The 19485-nt window shown below is 33.9% G+C and overlaps 1 protein-coding gene across 1 annotated transcript in view; it reads left to right on the top strand.

Annotated features, from left to right (window-relative positions):
* The window catches only part of LOC134721550 (vitamin D3 receptor B-like), a 91474-nt gene that overhangs the window by 231 nt on the left and 71758 nt on the right, over positions 1 to 19485 (top strand). The window contains exon 2 of the mRNA XM_063584644.1: positions 2470 to 2655. Coding sequence (XP_063440714.1) covers positions 2470 to 2655 — 186 coding nt within the window. The remainder of the gene's footprint in view (positions 1 to 2469; positions 2656 to 19485) is intronic.

The raw sequence follows: 19485 nt of genomic DNA on the forward strand, positions 1-19485 counted from the left end.
TCCTTGTCAGTCACAACGTCCTCCTAAATGACCTTATTGACTTTTGCATGAAGTGCACTTAATTATGTTTACAAATAACCTTTTCATTGATAAAATTCTAATAGTACTACGATATAGTGGTGCATGACTGAAACGTCAAAACATTATTTGACTGATACTGATAACTCTACGAATTTTTTGCTTTTCTGTGTGTGTTGCCTGTTGGGGAAAATATATTCGGTAATATGAAAAATATTACCCCAAAAAAATGCGTCTTCTAGGCTTTCACACTTCTGTTTTGCTTTTACACTTTCAGAAGTTTACACTCCTTCCTTTCAGTCCTTTCACTTTCAGTCTAATCCTGCGCCACTGAGGTTTCATGCATTATTGTCAATTTCAATTTATTATACGTGTTTATTTTAATATACTTCACATAACTGACATAACTGATGAACTCGCGATTATAAAATGATGTAAAAGCACTTGTTTATTTTATCAGAGAGCCATTAGAACTGATCATGAGGAAAGGAGACCAATGTTTGTTTTCAATATGTGTATTTATTATTTGCGGAGTTGCTGGGTTTTTTTTTTGGCTTGAGAGCCACCAACCAGTATCGCGGCCACCTTCCTGCTGCATCTATATGTGTATTTGGCTTGGTTTTTTTAAAAGCAATCAGCTGTCACCTTTCTGCTGCATCTAGGTATGTACCGGTACTTGGATTGTTTTGGTTTGAACGCCATCAATCAATATCACGGCTACCTTCATGCGGCATCTAGATGTGTATTTGGCTTGGTTTAGTTTAAAAGCCATCAATCACGGTGAAGTATCGCAGTCACCCTCATGCTGTATCTAGATGTGTATATGGCTTGGTTATTTCGAAAGCTATCAACTAGTCTAGCCGTCACCTTCCTGCTGCATCTATATATGTATTTGGCTTAGTCTGGCTTGAAAGCCATCAACCAGTATCGCCGTCACCTTCCTGCTGCATATAGATGTTTATTTGGCTTGGTCTGATTTGAAAGCCATCAACCAGTCTCTTTGTCTCCTTTCTGCTGCATCTAGATGTGTATTTGGCTTGCCTTCGTCTTGCTTGAAAACCACCACCAGTATCGCTGCCACCAGTGACCTTCCTGTTGCATCTAGATTTGTATTTGGCTTGGTCTGGTTTGAAAGTCATCAACAAGTAACGCAGCCATCCTTTAGCTGCATCTAAATTTGTATTTGTAAGATCTGGTACGAAAGCCATCAACCAAACTCGGCGTCACCTTCTTGTTGCATTTAGATGTCAGTGTATTTGCCTATTTAGCATGGTCTGGTTTGAAGGCAACCAACCAAAATCGGCGACATCTTCTTGTTGCATCTAGATTTAGCGAATTTGGCCAGTTAGTTTTTTAAGTCATCGACCAGTCTTGTTGCTTCTTGATGTGTATTTCGCATTATCTGGTTTGAAAGCTAGCAACAAGTCTCGCTGCCACCTTTCGCTGCTTTCAGATTTGTATTTGGCATGATCTGGTTTGAAAACCATCAACTAATACATACATTGAAAGCATCTCCGTCACAGCAAGATCTAATTAGTTTGTAAATGAAACTAGTACTCAGTGTCATCGGCAAACAGTCAACGGTTACTAAGTGGTTGATAAATATTCTGGTAGACATTCAGAATAAGGCTGGACCCAAAAGTGTGTCTTGGGAGGACACTTGTGGTAACTGGAGCCAAGTATCACAACTATATCTTAAACCAATCTAGAATACAATTTGATAAATTTTAGTAAATCATGTTTTCTCTAAAAAAAAAAAGTATACTGTGAATTACAGTGACAACAACAACAACAAAAATGTTCGTATCTGTAAATATGTAATTCATGAATTGTGTCTCTCTAGAATTATCTTTATTGGTTAACCATTCGTTTTCCATTTTTGTTACGACCTGGAAACTGACTGCGAATTATTGATCAGAGGGAAGAAAGAAAACTGCCAAACGCAAACCAAGACCGAATCGCCCAACTTTCCCACTAACTCGTTTTTCTCCAAAAATAAATCCCTCTTCCTAACCAGTCATTTTTACCAACTCGCCCCAACTACGAAAAGGAGTAAAATCAAGATGAATAAAGGTATGCACACTCGCCCCACTTATGAAAGATTGGATATATTAATCCGCATAATTTATCCGGATTTTGAGATAGCCTACTCAACTTGATAACAATCGATAAAACAATAAAAAAACAACAATTAAAATTAAAAAAACAGCATGATTAGGCTTTCATAAGTGGGGTCGAGTTGGTAAAAATGGGGCGATTTTGTATGGGGCGAGTTGTCATATATTCTTTTCTGTAATGTCTCTGCTATAAATAATTATAAATTCTCTTCTAAATCTAGTTTGCTTTTGTATAAATGAGAATGTGGATGTTAGAATATTATGCCGTCGATTGTGTCACTATCAATTTTTAACATTAACCTACAAAAATATTTCGTAACTCTTTTTATTAAAGGTAGAAAGAGTTCTAGTCAACAATTTTCCAGAGCAATGCCTACCACCTGACTACGTTCTTCAACAGTTTGGTCATGTAAACAACGAGGAAATTTTGTTTGAAGATGTGATTCTTGTACCTACACATTCTAGCTTGATTGATTTACCATTCAGGATGAGTATGGAGGATGTAGAAGGTCTTTATGAGGTAAGGAGAATATTGACCTACTTTCACGGGCACCTGTCAGCCTGCTGAACATTGAATTTTTACAGTTGACTGGATAACAATTTAGTACATCAAGAACTAAAGATGTAATTCAAAAGAATTTATCAACCAACCATGAACTTATTAATTACTACCTTTTTCATTCTACCTATGAACGAACGTATCCATTTTAATGACAATTCAACAATATTTAAAATTGATCAACACCTAGCCGTCTGCTACATTTATGACACAGGTCAGACAAATATAAGGCGACAATAACAACCAAAATCAGTTACCAAACTGATAAACATATTAACATTTATTACAGATTTGATGCACTTTAATACAAAGTATTTATATTGTGCAGGAAATGTGTATATATCCTATTATAAACATGATTAAGGATGTTAAATTATTAGGTACATAAAATTCAAACTGTCTACAAAAAAAGACTACTTAAACTTTCATTTTGTTCAGAGACATATATACATGCTTTGAATTGTATTTTATACATATGCTCTACTTTCATATACAACTCATAGGATGACCATCTAATTGTCATTTTTTTGGGGGGGCGATGGTGTGTGTGTAGACTTGTAAAATGAATTTCTCCACTGTCTAAGAGGGGGCCTGCTCCAGTCACGCTTCAGTGATTCCTTATATAAGCAACCAATTTTTTTTCTCCAAAAAATGGGGTTCCTGGGGCCCCAGTACCCCCCTAAATCGACCACTAATCTGCTGATCTGTTCAAAGATAATCTTGCAAAAGACAAAAATGAAATTGATTTAACTGCATCACAAGCTGCATGCAAAATATTGGCATGTGTAGTAACAGATTAAAATAAATATTCAGTATGCATACATATAAAATCCCCCTGTCCTTCTATATTTTGGCTGGATTAATTGTTGCTGGAAAAATATACCATCAGTGTTTTCCCTTATTCACAATAGATGTCTCTGAATGAAGTGCTCATGCACTGAAAGAAAGAATTAATTCATGTTACAAAAGATCAGTCATCTAGGTTAGACAAGATTAATTCAGGGTCTGATATGTGTATTGTGCTTTAATCGTGTTGAATGAAGAACATGAATAAATTTAACGAAATATTTGTGTATGATGCATTGCTATTAAACATGTATTGGTGTATACACTGTGTGTATAGCATGTTTAGAAGTAAAACGTATTTTTTTCTGTACATGTGTAGTATGGACTATCATGATTATTATTTATTGAATACCTATTTTCACCAGTTTCACGGGTAAGTGTACGTGGGAACCACGGATTTAAATATTTTATACAACCATTTACAAATTTCTATATGATAATGAGTGGGTAAAATATAAAATTATTGTGCACATGGTGCAGTGATATTGAAAAAAATGGTTATCAAAGATCTATACTAATTGCAAATTAATTCAAATTAAAATGTATAAATAAACAAATTCAGCTTCTCCCTCTTTTCATTTTGGAATGTAATTTAAAATTAATCATTTTGCAATGAATTGATATGAAATTTTATTTTTAAGAATAATAAAATCCCAATCAGAGGCAGATTTAGGGGGTTTTTGTCGGAAAAATTGGTTGCTAAAATATATAGGGAATCACTGAAAAATTATTGGAGAGTTTCCCCTCTTAGGCAGTCAGAGGTCCAATGCCCATGATAATTCAGGTTCTATTAAGAATGACAGATTTGGTTCTGCATCATCTATGTTTCTTTGATTTTATTTCAGATACATTTTTCACATTGTACACCTTTTCTGTGTATTTTTTATGAGAGATGGATGAACATATTAACCTATTAATGATTATTTCCTTCCTGTTGTCACATCAAGCATGTCAAGTCTGGCAGAGTTTAATTTTTAATGAAAAACATTTTTTTTACTGAAATGTCTCTAGACATTATTCTCAGTCGCCGCAATTAATTTTTGCAGCAGTGGGCTGACACTAAACTTTTGTTTACATTTTATTGTATTGGCCTATAGAAGAAATCCTTACAAGGTCTGTTATATATATTTTACAAGCCTAAACTGCTGAATGGCCACCAAGGGAGATTGTATCTGGCAGTATCATGAATTGTTAAAAAGAATCATCGGGAATTTGTGATACTACATGTACATTGTATGTCTGGCAATAGACGTATTAACACTTTTAAGCAAATTTGTCTGCCATTACTTAAATCACACAGGTTACTGTAAACTTTGACATTACAATTAAAGAAAATTGAAGTCACAATAAAAAAGTGATTGTTATTTCAGACATCAGAAGGTTATTTTGAGCAGATTTAAGGTCGTTGGTAGAAAAAAATCAGCTAATTACCAAAAGTGTTAATATGTTTTATATATATTGATCCTCAGTATAGTTTTTTAACAGCAAATTTTAACAATAATATATGTATTGGTGACTTAGGAACATATGAAAACTTCAAAAGGATTGGCTTTTATAAAGCAATCATTTAAAAGACAATGTTTTTTCTTGTTGTCTGTTTGAATGTATACATCTGTTATTTTTCTGAGGGGTTGGATGATTGGGGCTATGAGTTTTGTTTTGTACACTATTTTAGTGTATTCCTAGGCCTGTTATCCTTTTTATGTCTTACTGAATATTGTTCTGTTTTATTTGTTTCTTATAGATCTCTGTGAACCTGAAATATTTTATGAAATTGAAGTAATTATATTTTTGTTATTCTGTCAGTACATGTATGCTACATGTAGTAATGTCATAGGCCGATCCAGGCCCCCTCTTTAGGTCAGTCAGTGGGCCCCCTTATGAAAAGATCTGGATCTGCCACTGTATGTTGTAACAAATGTCTTTTAAATGAAGATTTGTTTATATGCATGACATTTTAAAAGTACAAAAATGTACATACATGTATAAAATGACCTTAAGTAAGTTGAAGGATATAAAGAAATTAAATACCCAGATTATTTACAATAACAACATCAGAGTTTATTAAAAGGACTGGATGGATCACTAGACACTTGTTAATTAGTCGCTCAGTGGACAATTACAATTTTATGATTAAAGATACAAAAAATTATGTTGAAAAAAATGAAAATATTAACGGTATTTTTGTTCACTACCTTAGTCCATAATTTTGGTAAACTTCTAGCTGTTGATGTTTAACTAAAAGCATGGGGAAAAAAAATAGGCTACTGAGCCCCAGCCAGTTTTCATCCCAGCAATAAAACTGTACCTCAGGGCTTTGGAAACCAATTAAGTTGTCAATAGTATAGTTTGAGCATAGAAACTATTCACAACAGGTTTATAAAATTTAATTTGAACTGTAACTTTGAAGTGTTTAAAATTTAACACTACAATTTTTACATGTGGCTATATTTAGCACAAATATTTAAACTAAAACTAACATCCATTCACAATAGTGTGTTTGATACCCATATTAGACAATAAGGGCCATTTTTTATAACAGATAATCTATTTATATAGTAGGTTTATGTTTAAAATGCATATTTTTTTTTCAAGGGTAAAATTATATCCATTGAAATCAATAACATGGTTTTGGAGTTCTCTCCCTTTGTCCATATGTTGCTGCAATGCACATTTGACAATTTTTGTCTCTTCTGTGATGAATTTTCCACTGATAGTATACATGTACATCTCTTTTCCAGCAGCAATGATATTGCAGAAGTGTTGTAAAGTATTTTGCCTGCCTTGTGACTGCCAGTCAGATAAAAATCCAATCTCTGAACTTGCTATCATTATTTATCCATGCCATACAAATTATGTATATCAGAAACAGAGGCTGAGAGGTTAGATTTTAATCAGACTGTATGACTGCTGTCCCATAGCCAGGATGTCTCTGAGAAGGGGGGGGGGGACTTTAGGGGTCTTGACTTTTGACTTTGACAATTGACGCTACATGTATATGATTTAATATGTGTTGATGTCCTTTTTACAAAATTTCACATATATATGAGGGACACATGAAAGATTTGTTGTGGTAGCTGATTGTGTTTATCCACTTTAGATAAAGAATGTATCATTGTTATAAATCATTAGTCAAACAACAGTTATGGCCTTGGTGGCTGAGTGGTCTAAGTAGTTACTACTATAATCACTACTAAGCCAGTCAACACTGAGGTTGTGAGTTCAAACCCAGCTTGTTTGGGTGCACTCGACTCCAATCTTACTTCACTAGGGTTGTGAGTTTCCCTATCAAAGGTGGGTGTTTTTTTCCTGGCACTCTGGCTTCCTCCACAAATAAATAACTGGCTGCCACAAAATAGCTTAAAAGTGGTGTTATAACACCAACAATTAATTAATCAGACAACTAAATCTCAATGCTTATAGTCTTGTCGCTATTATTGTTTTGATAAAGAGGGTGCGGTTAATCAGACCCTCTGGCTGTGGGTATGTCTTGTTAAAACATTTTTCCCAGTTATTTTTTTTCTATAAAATATGTATAATTTCTATGATTCCTCTTTAGAAAGAGAAGATATTTGGTAAATATAGTTGCATTATAAATATCCATACTACTTGCATGTGTCATGGGATTGAAGTTCTTATATAATATCATTTCCAAATGAAAGAATTATTCTGGAATATTATGTAAACTGGAGGAAATATTACAGCATGTAGTCCTTACAGAATATTAAAGGGTATGCAGTATGTGTTACAATAGATATACGGTAGATGATATACACATTGCTTTACAAAGTTTACAGAAGAACTTCCGGTTAGAAAGAACACATTTAGTTAGAAAGAACACATTTAGTTAGAAAGAACACATTTAGTTTGAGAGTTTGAGACATGCAGTATATTTAAGAAATAATTCATGGGGGCTTGAATATATCGTGATTTTACCACGGGTTGGCCCTTTATGACAAATATTTTACCCTGAGCGTTAGCGAGGGGTAAAATATTGGCATAAAGGGACAACCCGTGGTAAAATCTAGATATATTCAAGCCCCCATGAATTATTTCGATTCTAATAAGACAAATACGGCAATTCTTTTGGATCGAAGCGCTCTAGGTGAGGGCAAATATTTGCCGTTCCCATAAATTAACGTACTTTTAGATTGGCGGTAAAGAACGGATGAAACAGAATAAGTGACATGCTCATACTATTTACAGTAACATATTTAGATAAATTTGGATGAATTTTTATGATAATTTACCTATATATCTTCCATGTATATAAAAAAAGGGCTTATACCACATTTTAGCATCGTTTGATTACGTTTCTTTGTTATGATGATTTTCGGTATCAGAAGCGTGTATTTTCCCGTAAAATACTTAAATTATTACGTCATTATTCTATGACGTCGTGTACTTCATTCATAAACAATCATGTGACGTGGGAGTACAATCGGAACAGCCCAACCAATATATTCATATTTTACCACGGGTGTGTACTCAAAGCGTTTGAAGGACGTCATGTTAGAATGGTTCTTATCCTTGGGTTATGTCAGATTTAAACTCAGTGGCAGATCCAGAGGGGGATTCCGGGGTGCGCACCCCCCTTTATTTTGGCCGATCAATGCATTTGAATCGGGACATATGTTTTGCACCCCCCTTTGCCCTGGGCTAGCACCCCCCCTAAAATTCCTGCATCCGCCACTGAAACTTAACAATTTAAATATTCAGAAAGCTGCATGATTAATATTTCAATCTGTTTTTAATATAAGATATAAGATATAAGATATAAGATTTTATTGATATAAAAATCCAAAATCTGGATTGTCATCAACACATACACAAAGAACAAACAAACAGTAATCATTACAATCAATTATATATATGTACATAAAATGGTAATATATATTTTCTTTCTTATCTATCTATTTGACTGAGGAGGTACAGTTTTACATCACAGTTATACAATTTATATACTAAATAACATAAAAATTAAGTTAGTGAACGTCTGAACTTGTACATCTCACTAATACCTTTTATGCAACATTTACTGACATCATAATCATTACTTCGAAATATGAGGTGAAATTTTTCTATGTCTGAAAGATTATTGAAAGATGGTAAAATATCTGAAATATTCTGAAAAAATTTAATTCTCAAGTCATTGAGTTTGGTACATTTTATGGTGAAGTGTAATTCATCCTCAACTTCAAATTTACATAGAGGGCATATTCTGTTTTCTAAATCTATCTTTCTGTGTCTGCCCTTTTCAACATAAGGATACTATTACTTATTCTAATTCTCACAAAGTTTGAAATATCAGCTCTGTCTATATCTAATTTTAAAAAGTCTTCCATCTCAAATTTCTTTTTCAAATCCTTGTAAGTTCTTAATTTATTTCCTCTTTTATCAATAATATTTTTTGAAATAGAATGTTCCCAAAATTTTATGAAATCATTTTTCAATTTTTTATATATAGAAACAGTCAAACGATTTTTACTAAATGAATTTTGATTTTCCCAGACATGGTCAAATCCAACTTTTTGAAATAACAATTTCATTTTAATTCTATACCAGTCTGACTTATTATTAAGGTTTGGTGAATAAATTTTATTTATTAAGCTATCTGATAAGCATGATAAGGTACATTTGTATTTAACTTTTAAGATGTTGCATTAGCTAACATGATGTCCCAACCCCTTGACATGCGTCAGTGACTTTAGAATTAAATGTGAAGTTTAATATATTATCTGATTGAAACAATATTAGATCTGTCACTTATCTACTTAATGTTTGCTGCATACATGCACATGATGTATGTGTATGCTGATATTTGTGACATGAATGCAATTAGGCCAAATGAAGATGTATTGTGGGTTCTGGTTTCCCAACGGTCTAATTTTAACATCTTTGCACTTCTCGTTACCCATGTCATGAAAATCAAAACTTCAAATTGTGATCTGATTTGATAAACAGAAAGAATGAGATGATTCCTATATATATCATTTGATTTCAATAGCAGAATTAACATTTTTTTCTAAGTGACCTGCAGAGTCAAAGCTTCTTTATATATTTTATACCAAACCACTTAATGCAATTGGTAAAGGGTAGCCATAATCTGATAATGTGTGAAACATTTATAAAGCACGAAAAATCATAAAAGGTGTATGTAACTTATCTGCTTCCCTTTGTGGATATAAAAGAAAACCAGAAATTGTGTGGCTTTTTCTACAAGTCAAAGCCATGCAGTCATTGATTTCTGCTTACTCATATCTGTTATTCTGCTTCCACATTCTTTTACTCAAAAGCAAGAGCAGGCAGGAGTATAAACTAGTTTTCAGTAGCTCATGGAATTTGATTTTGATTGTTGAACAAGTTAAAGTTTTGATCAAGAATTGTACTGATTTTCCTTGTAGAATTATTCTAGGTGTATTCAGATTCTGACCATTGTAAATGAAGCACTTCAAAATAAGAAAAAGAAATTACAGTATATGTAATCTTGTGTGCATGGAAAAATAGATGACAAATCCTTCACTTTCAAGTCTCAGGGTCAGAACATTAATTTACATCCTCGTTGTCCTGTAACTATATTGACATGTCTTGGGTCATTCTTGTAAACTACAATGACATGTCTTGGGTCAGACCGTCACTGTTGTAAACTTTAATGACATATCCTAGGTCAGACCGTCACTGTTGTAAACTATAATGACATGTCTTAGGTCATTCTTGTAAACTATAATGACATGTATTGTGTCATTCTTGTAAACTACAATGACATGTCTTAGGTCATTATTGTAAACTACAATGGCATGTCTTAGGTCATTCTTGTAAACTACATTGACATTCTTGGGTCATTCTTGTAAACTACAATGACATGTCTTAGGTCACTCTTGTAAACTAAAATGACATGTCTTAGGTCATTCTTGTAAACTACAATGACATGTCTTGGGTCATTCTTGTAAACTACAATGACATGTCTTGGGTCATTCTTGTAAACTATAATGGCATATGTTAGGTCATTCTTGTAAACTATAATGACATGTCTTAGGTCATTCTTGTAAACTACAATGACATGTCTTAGGTCACTTTTGTAAACTACAATGACATGTCTTGGGTCATTCTTGTAAACTATAATGGCATGTCTTAGGTCATTCTTGTAAACTATAATGACATGTCTTAGGTTATTCCTGTGAACTACAATGACATGTCTTGGGTCATTCTTGTAAACTATAATGGCATGTCTTAGGTTATTCTTGTAAACTACAATGACATGTCTTGGGTCATTCTTGTAAACTATAATGGCATGTGTTAGGTCATTCTTGTAAATTATGATGACATGTCTTAGGTCATTCTTGTAAACTATAATGACATGTCTTAAGTTATTCTTGTAAACTACAATGACATGTCTTGGGTCATTCTTGTAAACTATAATGGCATGTGTTAGGCCATTCTTGTAAACTATGATGACATGTCTTAGGTCATTCTTGTAAACTACAATGACATGTCCTAGGTCATTCTTGTAAACTACAATGACATGTCTTAGGTCACACTTGTAAACTACAATGACATGTCTTAGGTCACTTTTGTAAACTATAATGACATGTCTTAGGTCACTCTTGTAGACTATAATGACATGTCCTAGGTCACTCTTGTACACTATAATGACATATCTTGCGTCATTCTTGGTAACTTCAATGACATGTCTTAGGTCACTTTTGTAAACTATAATGACATGTCCTAAGGTCACTCTTGTACACTAATGACATGTTCTAGGTCACTCTAAAGTCTTGTAAACTATAATGTCATGTCTTAGGTCATTCTTAACTGCAATTACATGTCTTAGGTCACTCTTATCAACAACAATGACATGTAGGTCACTCTTGTAAACTATAATGACATGTCTTAGTTCACTCTTGTAAACTCTAATGACATGTCTTAGGTCACTATTGTAGACTATAATGATATGTCTTAGGTTATTCTTGTAAACTATAATGTCATGTCTTAGGTCATTCTTGTAAACTATAATGACATGTCTTAGTTCACTCTTGTAAACTCTAATGACATGTCTTAGGTCACTATTGTAGACTATAATGATATGTCTTAGGTTATTCTTGTAAACTATAATGTCATGTCTTAGGTCATTCTTGTAAACTACAATGACATGTCTTAGGTTATTCTTGTAAACTATAATGTCATGTCTTAGGTCATTCTTGTAAACTATAATGACATGTCTTAGGTTATTCTTGTAAACTATAATGACATGTCTTAGGTCACTCTTGTAAACTATAATGACATGTCTTAGGTCACTCTTGTAGACTATAATGACATGTCTTAGGTCACTCTTGTACACTATATGACATATCTTGCTCCATTCTTGGTAACTTCAATGACATGTCTAAGGTCACTCTTGTAAACTATAATGACATGTCCTAAGGTCACTCTTGTACACTAATGACATGTTCTAGGTCACTCTTCAGTCTTGTAAACTATAATGTCATGTCTTAAGTCATTCTTAACTGCAATGACATGTCTTAGGTCACTCTTATAAACAACAATGACATGTAGGTCACTCTTGTAAACTATAATGACATGTCTTAGTTCACTCTTGTAAACTCTAATGACATGTCTTAGGTCACTCTTGTAAACTATAATGATATGTCTTAGGTTATTCTTGTAAACTATAATGTCATGTCTTAGGTCATTCTTGTAAACTATAATGACATGTCTTAGGTTATTCTTGTAAACTATAATGACATGTCTTAGGTCACTCTTGTAAACTTTAATGACATGTCTTAGGTTATTCTTGTAAACTATTATGACAAGTCTTAGTTCACTCTTGTTGTCGAGCCTGCAACTTTTGTTGCAGAAAGCTCGACATAGGGATAGTGATCCGGCGGCGGCGGCGGCGGCGGCGGCGGTGGCGGCGGTGGCGGTGTTAGCTCACTTCTTAAAAGCTTTATGTTTTAGAAGGTAGAAGACCTGGATGCTTCATACTTTGTATATAGATGCCTCATGTTACGAAGTTTCCGTCAGTCACATGTCCAATGTCCTTGACCTCATTTTCATGGTTCAGTGACCACTTGAAATAAAAGTTAAGATTTTTTGTAATGTTGAATTCTCTCTTATTATTAGTGATAGGATTATTATATTTGGTATGTGCGTACCTTGCAAGGTCCTCATGCCCGTCAGACAGTTTTCACTTGACCTCGACCACATTTCATGGCTCAGTGAGCAAGGTTAAGTTTTGGTGGTCAAGTCCATATCTCAGATACTATAAGCAATAGGGCTAGTATATTCGGTGTATGGAAGGACTGTAAGGAGTACATGTCCAACTGGCAGGTGTCATCTGACCTTGACCTCATTTTCATGGTTAAGTGGTTATAGTTAAGTTTTTGTGTTTTGGTCTGCTTTTCTCATACTTTATGCAATAGGTCTACTATATTTGTTGTATGGAATGATTGTAAGGTGAACATGTCTAGCGGACAGATGTCATCTGACCTTGACCTCATTTTCATGGTTCAGTGGTCAAAGTTAAGTTTTTCAGTTTTGGTCTCTTTATCTAATACTATATGCCATAGGTCAACTATATTAAGTGTATGGAAATATTTTATGATCTATATATTAGTCCCACAGGTTTTATTTGACCTTGACCTCATTTTCACGGTTCATTGCTCCATGTTAAGTTTTTGTGTTTTGGTCTAATTTTTTTTAACTATAAGTATTAGGTCAACTTTATTTGTTTTATGGAAGCATTGTTAGCTGTACATGTCAGCCTGGCATGGTTCATCTGACCTTGACCTCATTTTCATGGTTCATTGGTCTTTGTTTAGTTATTTTGGTTCATGTAACGTTTAAGTGACAGTTGTAATAAAGCTTTATATATACTTAGGACTATCAACATAATATCGACAATGATTAGTAAAGAAGGGGAGACATTTCAGTGTGTGCACTCTTGTAAACTATAATGACATGTCTTATGTTATTCTTGTAAACTATAATGACATGTCTTAGGTCACTCTTGTTAACTATAATGACATGTTTTAGGTCACTCTCGTAATTTCATAAACTATAATGACATGTCTTAGGTCACTCTCGTAAACTATAATGACATGTCTTAGGTCACTCTCGTAAACTATAATGACATGTCTTAGGTCAGTCTTGTAAACTATAATGACACATCTCTTGTAAACTATAATGACATGTCTTAGGTCACTCTTGTAAACTATAATGACATGTCTTAGGTCACTCTTGTAAACTATAATGACATGTCTTAGGTCATTCTTGTAAACTCTAATGACATGTCTTAGGTCACACCTGCACTATAATAGCATTACTAATATACACAAATATACTTGGCTTGCTATCACTGTCATGTGAAATACTTGAGAGAAACACTGATTAATGACTACAAAATAACAGTTTTCATCTCACATGGAGCATCTAAGCTGTGTTAATGACCTCATTTTCCATAATGCTTATTATTGACTGAAGAGATCTAAGCAGTTTTTATCTCACCCAGAGCACCTAATCTTTGTCATAAATTTTTTCCATTCTAGTGTTAAGTTTTATATTATAAGGCCTTTTGGTACCATTAAAACATTTAATCCAGCTGCAATTGCTTGCACCTGTCCTAAGTCAGGAATCTGATGTTCAGTGGTTGTTTATTTGGTTCATAAGTGTATCTCTTTTTAGCTCACCGGGCCAAGTGAGCTTTTCCCATCGCTTTGCGTCCGGCGTCCTTAACTTTTACAAAAATCTTCTGCTCTGAAACTACTGAACCAATTCAAACCAAACTTCATCTGATTGATTCCTAGGGTATCTAGAATAAAGTTTGTGTTTTAATTCCCATTTCATCAAAAAACATGGCCACCATGGCTAAAAATAGAACTTATAAGCTTATAAATCAAAAACCAAAGCATTTAGAGCATTTAGACATGGGGTAAAATTGTTTATCAGGTCAAGATCTATCTGCTCTGAAATTTTCAGATGAATCAGACAATCCATTGTTGGGTTGCTGCCCCTAAATTGGTAATTTTAAGGAAATTTTACTGTTTTTGGTTATTATCTTGAATATTATTATAGATAGAGATAAACTGTAAACAGCAATAATGTTCAGCAAAGTAAGATTTACAAATAAGTCAACATGACCAAAAAGGTCAGTTAACCCCTTTAGGAGTTATTGCCCTTTATAGTCAATTTTTAACCATTTTTCTTAAATCTTAGTTAACTTTGACAAAAATCTTCTCCTCTGAAACTACTGGGCCAAATTTTACCAAACATAGCCAGAATCATTATTATGTTATCTAGTTTAAAAATTGTGTTTTGTGATCGGGCAAACCAACCAAGATGGCCGCTATGACTAAAAATAGAACATAGGGGTAAAATTCAGTTTTTGGCTTATAACTCAAAAACCAAAGCATTTAGAGCAAATCTGACATGGGGTAAAATTGTTTATCTGTTCAAAATCTATCTGCCCTGAAATATTTAGATGAATCAGACAACTTTTTGTTAGGTTGCTGCCCCTAAATTGGTAATTTGAAGGAAATCTGCTGATTTGGGTTATTATCTTGAATATTATTATAGATAGCTATATGGACGACGTTAAATTTCCGCAAACCTGTATGTTTTATTAACGTCATAAACTAAAACTCTACGGAAACCTATTGTCAACGTCATAAACAAGGTCATATACGGTCATTGACTGTATATGACATACGAATATACAGTCAATGCAATTTGACTGCTCAAATAGCACAGCTGCAGTATATATAGAGATAAACTGTAAACAGCAATAATGTTCAGCAATTCAAGACTCAAAAATAAGTCAAAATGACCAAAATGGTCAATTGACCCCCTAAGAAGTTATTGTCCTTTGTAATCAATTTATAACAATTTTCATAAAATTTGTAAATTTTTACTAACATTTTCCACTGAAACTACACTGACAAGTTCATTATAGATAGAGATAAATGTAAGCAGCAAGAATGTTCAGTAAAGTAAGATGTACAAACACATCACAATCACATAAACACAATTTTATTAAACTGGTGATATAGACGATTTCCCATGAGAGAACAGCCAGGTGGCGCTGTCCTAGGGGATGTCCTAGGTCATTTTGCGGTCACGTTGTTGTCCGAGGTTGTACGTGCAATTTTATGAGCTTGATTAGTTTTTCAACATTTTTATCCGTTATATATATTTGTTGGACTTACTGTATTTTTCTCTTTATTTATTAACAATTTTGATTGATGGATATTCCGTAATTTTTGTGTGATGGTTTAAAAAACCGTGTGGATTTAATAGATTAACACTGCTATATTGACCAAAGTGGTCATCAAAATGGCGGATAGTAATATTGGTAATTCAACGTCCGAAAGGAACAATTTTGCCGAAATGGTAAAACGTCGAACGAAAGAGATATATATATAAAATAAAATCAGGAAAGGAACCCGGAAAGCGAAAGTGAAACTAACGATCATGAAAACAATAACAGTCCTACAATGAACATGATGAACAAGTTTTCAAGTATGGAAAAGTCCCAAACAGAAATAATGGCTAATTTAGCTGTGAACATTTTGCAATTGCAAGACAAAGTTAGTGGAAAAGAGTCGAATAAAACTAAAACTCATTCACAAAAAGAGTCCGATAGGACAGTAACTGTTAGTGTCAGTGACATTCCTGAATTGTCAGACATATCAGATGATGGAGTCTGAGGAGGAACAAGATGACCAAGATGTTGGTTGTTCTCTTGATCAAATGTTGGATGAGGTAGACGAAGACTTCTTTCTAGAGTTAGAGAAAGAGTACCAAGAGGACAAAAAGGTTGGTTTTTCTCTTGATCAAATGTTGGATGAGGTAGACGAAGACTTCTTTCTAGAGTTAGAGAAAGAGTACCAAGAGGACAAAAAGTTTGGTCCTGAGATAGATAGTGCTATGGCAAAACTTGCTGAAACAGCAATAGAGAAACCGTTGAAAGACGAGGAGTATCAAAAGTTAGCAGACAAGTATTTGGTGCCTGAAAATTGCAAAAAGATAAAGGTATATTTTCAGGTTATATATTATATTGCTTTAGATATAAGTATAGTTAAGATTAAAGCAAAATATAGCAAAAACTATATTTATAATTGAACGATAATGTTTTTGAGATTGAAGGTCATTTTTATTCAACGGTACTATTAATTCTATTATCATGATAAAATGGTCAAGCATTTATGAATGCTCAATTGGTTGTTTAGGTACCTCTGGTAAACAGAGAATTATGGAAGGTGCTAAAAACCAAACGAGAAGGAGATGTGGCGATGCAAAAGGTGACTCAGACATGTAGTTCAGCATTGGTCATGGTACTCAAGGCTTTGAATATTATTAAGACAAAAGGGGACATGAGTGAAACCAAACCCATATTCAAAGACTTGTTTAAAGTTTTAACTCATGGGATATGTACGGCAAACAGAAAAAGAAAGCAGATGATAAGGCCTATAGTCCCAGCGAAATACAGGAAATTGTGTGAAGTAGACACACCTGTTACAGAATTTTTGTTCGGTGACAACCTGGATGAAAAGGTGGACAAATTGGACAAAGATGACAAAAGGTCAGACAAGTTATCTATGGAATCAGGAGGTGTTTTTGTAGGGAAAAGAAAGCACAATTGGTCAAAGGACAGTCATTGGGGTCCAGCAAAAGACAAAAACTGGCCAAAAGACAAATTCTGGCCAAAGGACAAATTCTGGGCAAAAAACAAAAAGAAACTGAAGAAACGAACTGTCTGCTTCCTTTGTTTAATTCAGGCCACACTTAAAAATATTTTGGTTTGCCCAAACCCTACCCAAAGGTTGAGACAGTGGGTTACAGGTAGGTAGGCATTTTCCTTTTTTTTTTCAAAAAAAAAGAAATTGAAGTATCAGATGCTTATTAGTCTTCAAGCCTATTTGATAAAAAAAAATAATCTTTAAATCAGGACAATAAAAGAATTTGAGTAGGCAGCTTTTTTCTGGGTAGGTAGCGTTTGGGCAAACAAACCTATTTTTTATTATTGCCTCACATATACCTAGGTGAGTGACACAGGCTCTTAAAGAGCCTCTAGTTCCATTCTAGTGTTAAGTTTTATAAGGCCTTTTGGTACCATTAAAACGTTTAATCCAGCTGCAATTGCTTGCACCTGTCGGGCTGTCCTAAGTCAGGAATCTGATGTTCAGTGGTTGTAGTCTGTTTAATTGGTTCATATGAAAGTGTATCTCATTTTTTCGTTGTTTTTTTTTATAGATAAGACTTTGGTTTTGCTGTTTGAATGGTTTTACATTAGTAATTTTTGGGGCCCTTTATAGTTTGCTGTTTGATGTGAGCCAAGTTGAAGGCTGTCTACCTTGACCTATGATGCTTTACTTTTATAAATTGTGACTTGGATCATGGAGAGTTGTCTCAATGGCACTGGTACCACATCTTCCTATATATATTCTTCAGTCAGTGTTTGTAAAATTTCAATGGGTAGTGGTAGATTCTTTTTATTCCTTGACAAGCCTCTATCAATGCAAGCTGTACAATTGACATTAGACTAATGAATAAGAGAATGTGACTTGTTGTCCGCTAATTGACACATGGAGATGATACAGAGAAAATAATAATATTATTGACTTTGTTACACTATCAATTATTGTAATAAACAGTCTGGTCAAATATATACCTAACTGTTATCAAGAAAGTGGTAATATAAGTACTTGTGACCCATGCTGTGAAAAACATATATATGCAGAAACTGACATATGAAATTGATATAGAGAATATTAAAAAGACAGTAAATGAAAACAAGTCTAGTAACTTTGAAATGGGCAATGCTTCTAATGCTTAATTGTAAGCTGCAATTGTGTTTGTTAGTTATTCTGAGATAGAAGTACCCTGAATCGCCCCTTATTTAGATTGATATTGATTTTTAGGCCCCAACTGTAGCAGACAGGCATGGAGTTTTATCCTTGCCCTTTTGTTCTCTATATGTTTCAAAATTGCTGATTTTTTTGTTTCCATTTTCTTACTCTGTAACCAAGTCTGTCTCAATCAAATGTAATGAAACTCATACACAATGCTTATTACCACAAAACGTGAGAGATCCGTTTGCGCCAAAAATGCGTCCTTTTGCGCCACAACTTTTTTTCTCTAATGCTACGTTTGCGCCACCTGTTTTAAAATCACATAGTATCATTTGCGCCAAAAATAAAATATACGATTGCGCCAATTTAAAGAAAAACATTCCTTAAGCAAAGAAAACAGTTTTCTATTACAATCTCCTGATTTGGAAGGCAAAAGGCAATATAAAAGTGGAATATAAATTAAATGTTCATTTCTGAATCCATGTATTGTATACAATTGCTGGAAATACTTCGGACAACTCTTAAATGTTCCATCAGCAAATACATCTTCTGTCCTGCATACAAAGAAATTTCAAGTTAGCTTCACAACCGAGAATAACAATGCCACTTTCAATATCATTTTCTAAAACAAACTCTTCTTCTTTATTTGTGATCACTCCTTCTTCACTTTAAATTTCTTTAAATTCTACTGATTTTTTTGGTTGGGCAGGGTACAGTTATCTTCTCTCTCTGTACATAGACTGTCTTATGCACTTCAAGTCATTTTTCTGTAGATGTTCCTCTTCATGATGAAAAAGCTCCGTACACATGGTCTTAGCTGGTCTTTCGCCGGATATATTAGCTTTTCTTTTGCATGCTGTTCGTAGTATTTGACGCTCTAGCTTTTGTGGGTCTGTCTCATGTGTATGTGCAAGATTTCCACTCAGACAAAAATGATACCAAATATATATTAATCTTCAAAATGTACAATCAATATGTGTTCAGGTAAATTGGCGCAAATGAGTTCCGAAAACTGGCGCAATTGATACATTTGAAAAAAAAGATTTGGCGCAAATGATACCCCTGAAAAACAGTATTGGCGCCAAAGGAGTGCTGCCCA

The sequence above is a fragment of the Mytilus trossulus genome, chromosome 6 (genome assembly GCF_036588685.1).
Source record: "Mytilus trossulus isolate FHL-02 chromosome 6, PNRI_Mtr1.1.1.hap1, whole genome shotgun sequence".
NCBI classification, from domain to species: Eukaryota; Metazoa; Mollusca; class Bivalvia; order Mytilida; family Mytilidae; genus Mytilus; species Mytilus trossulus.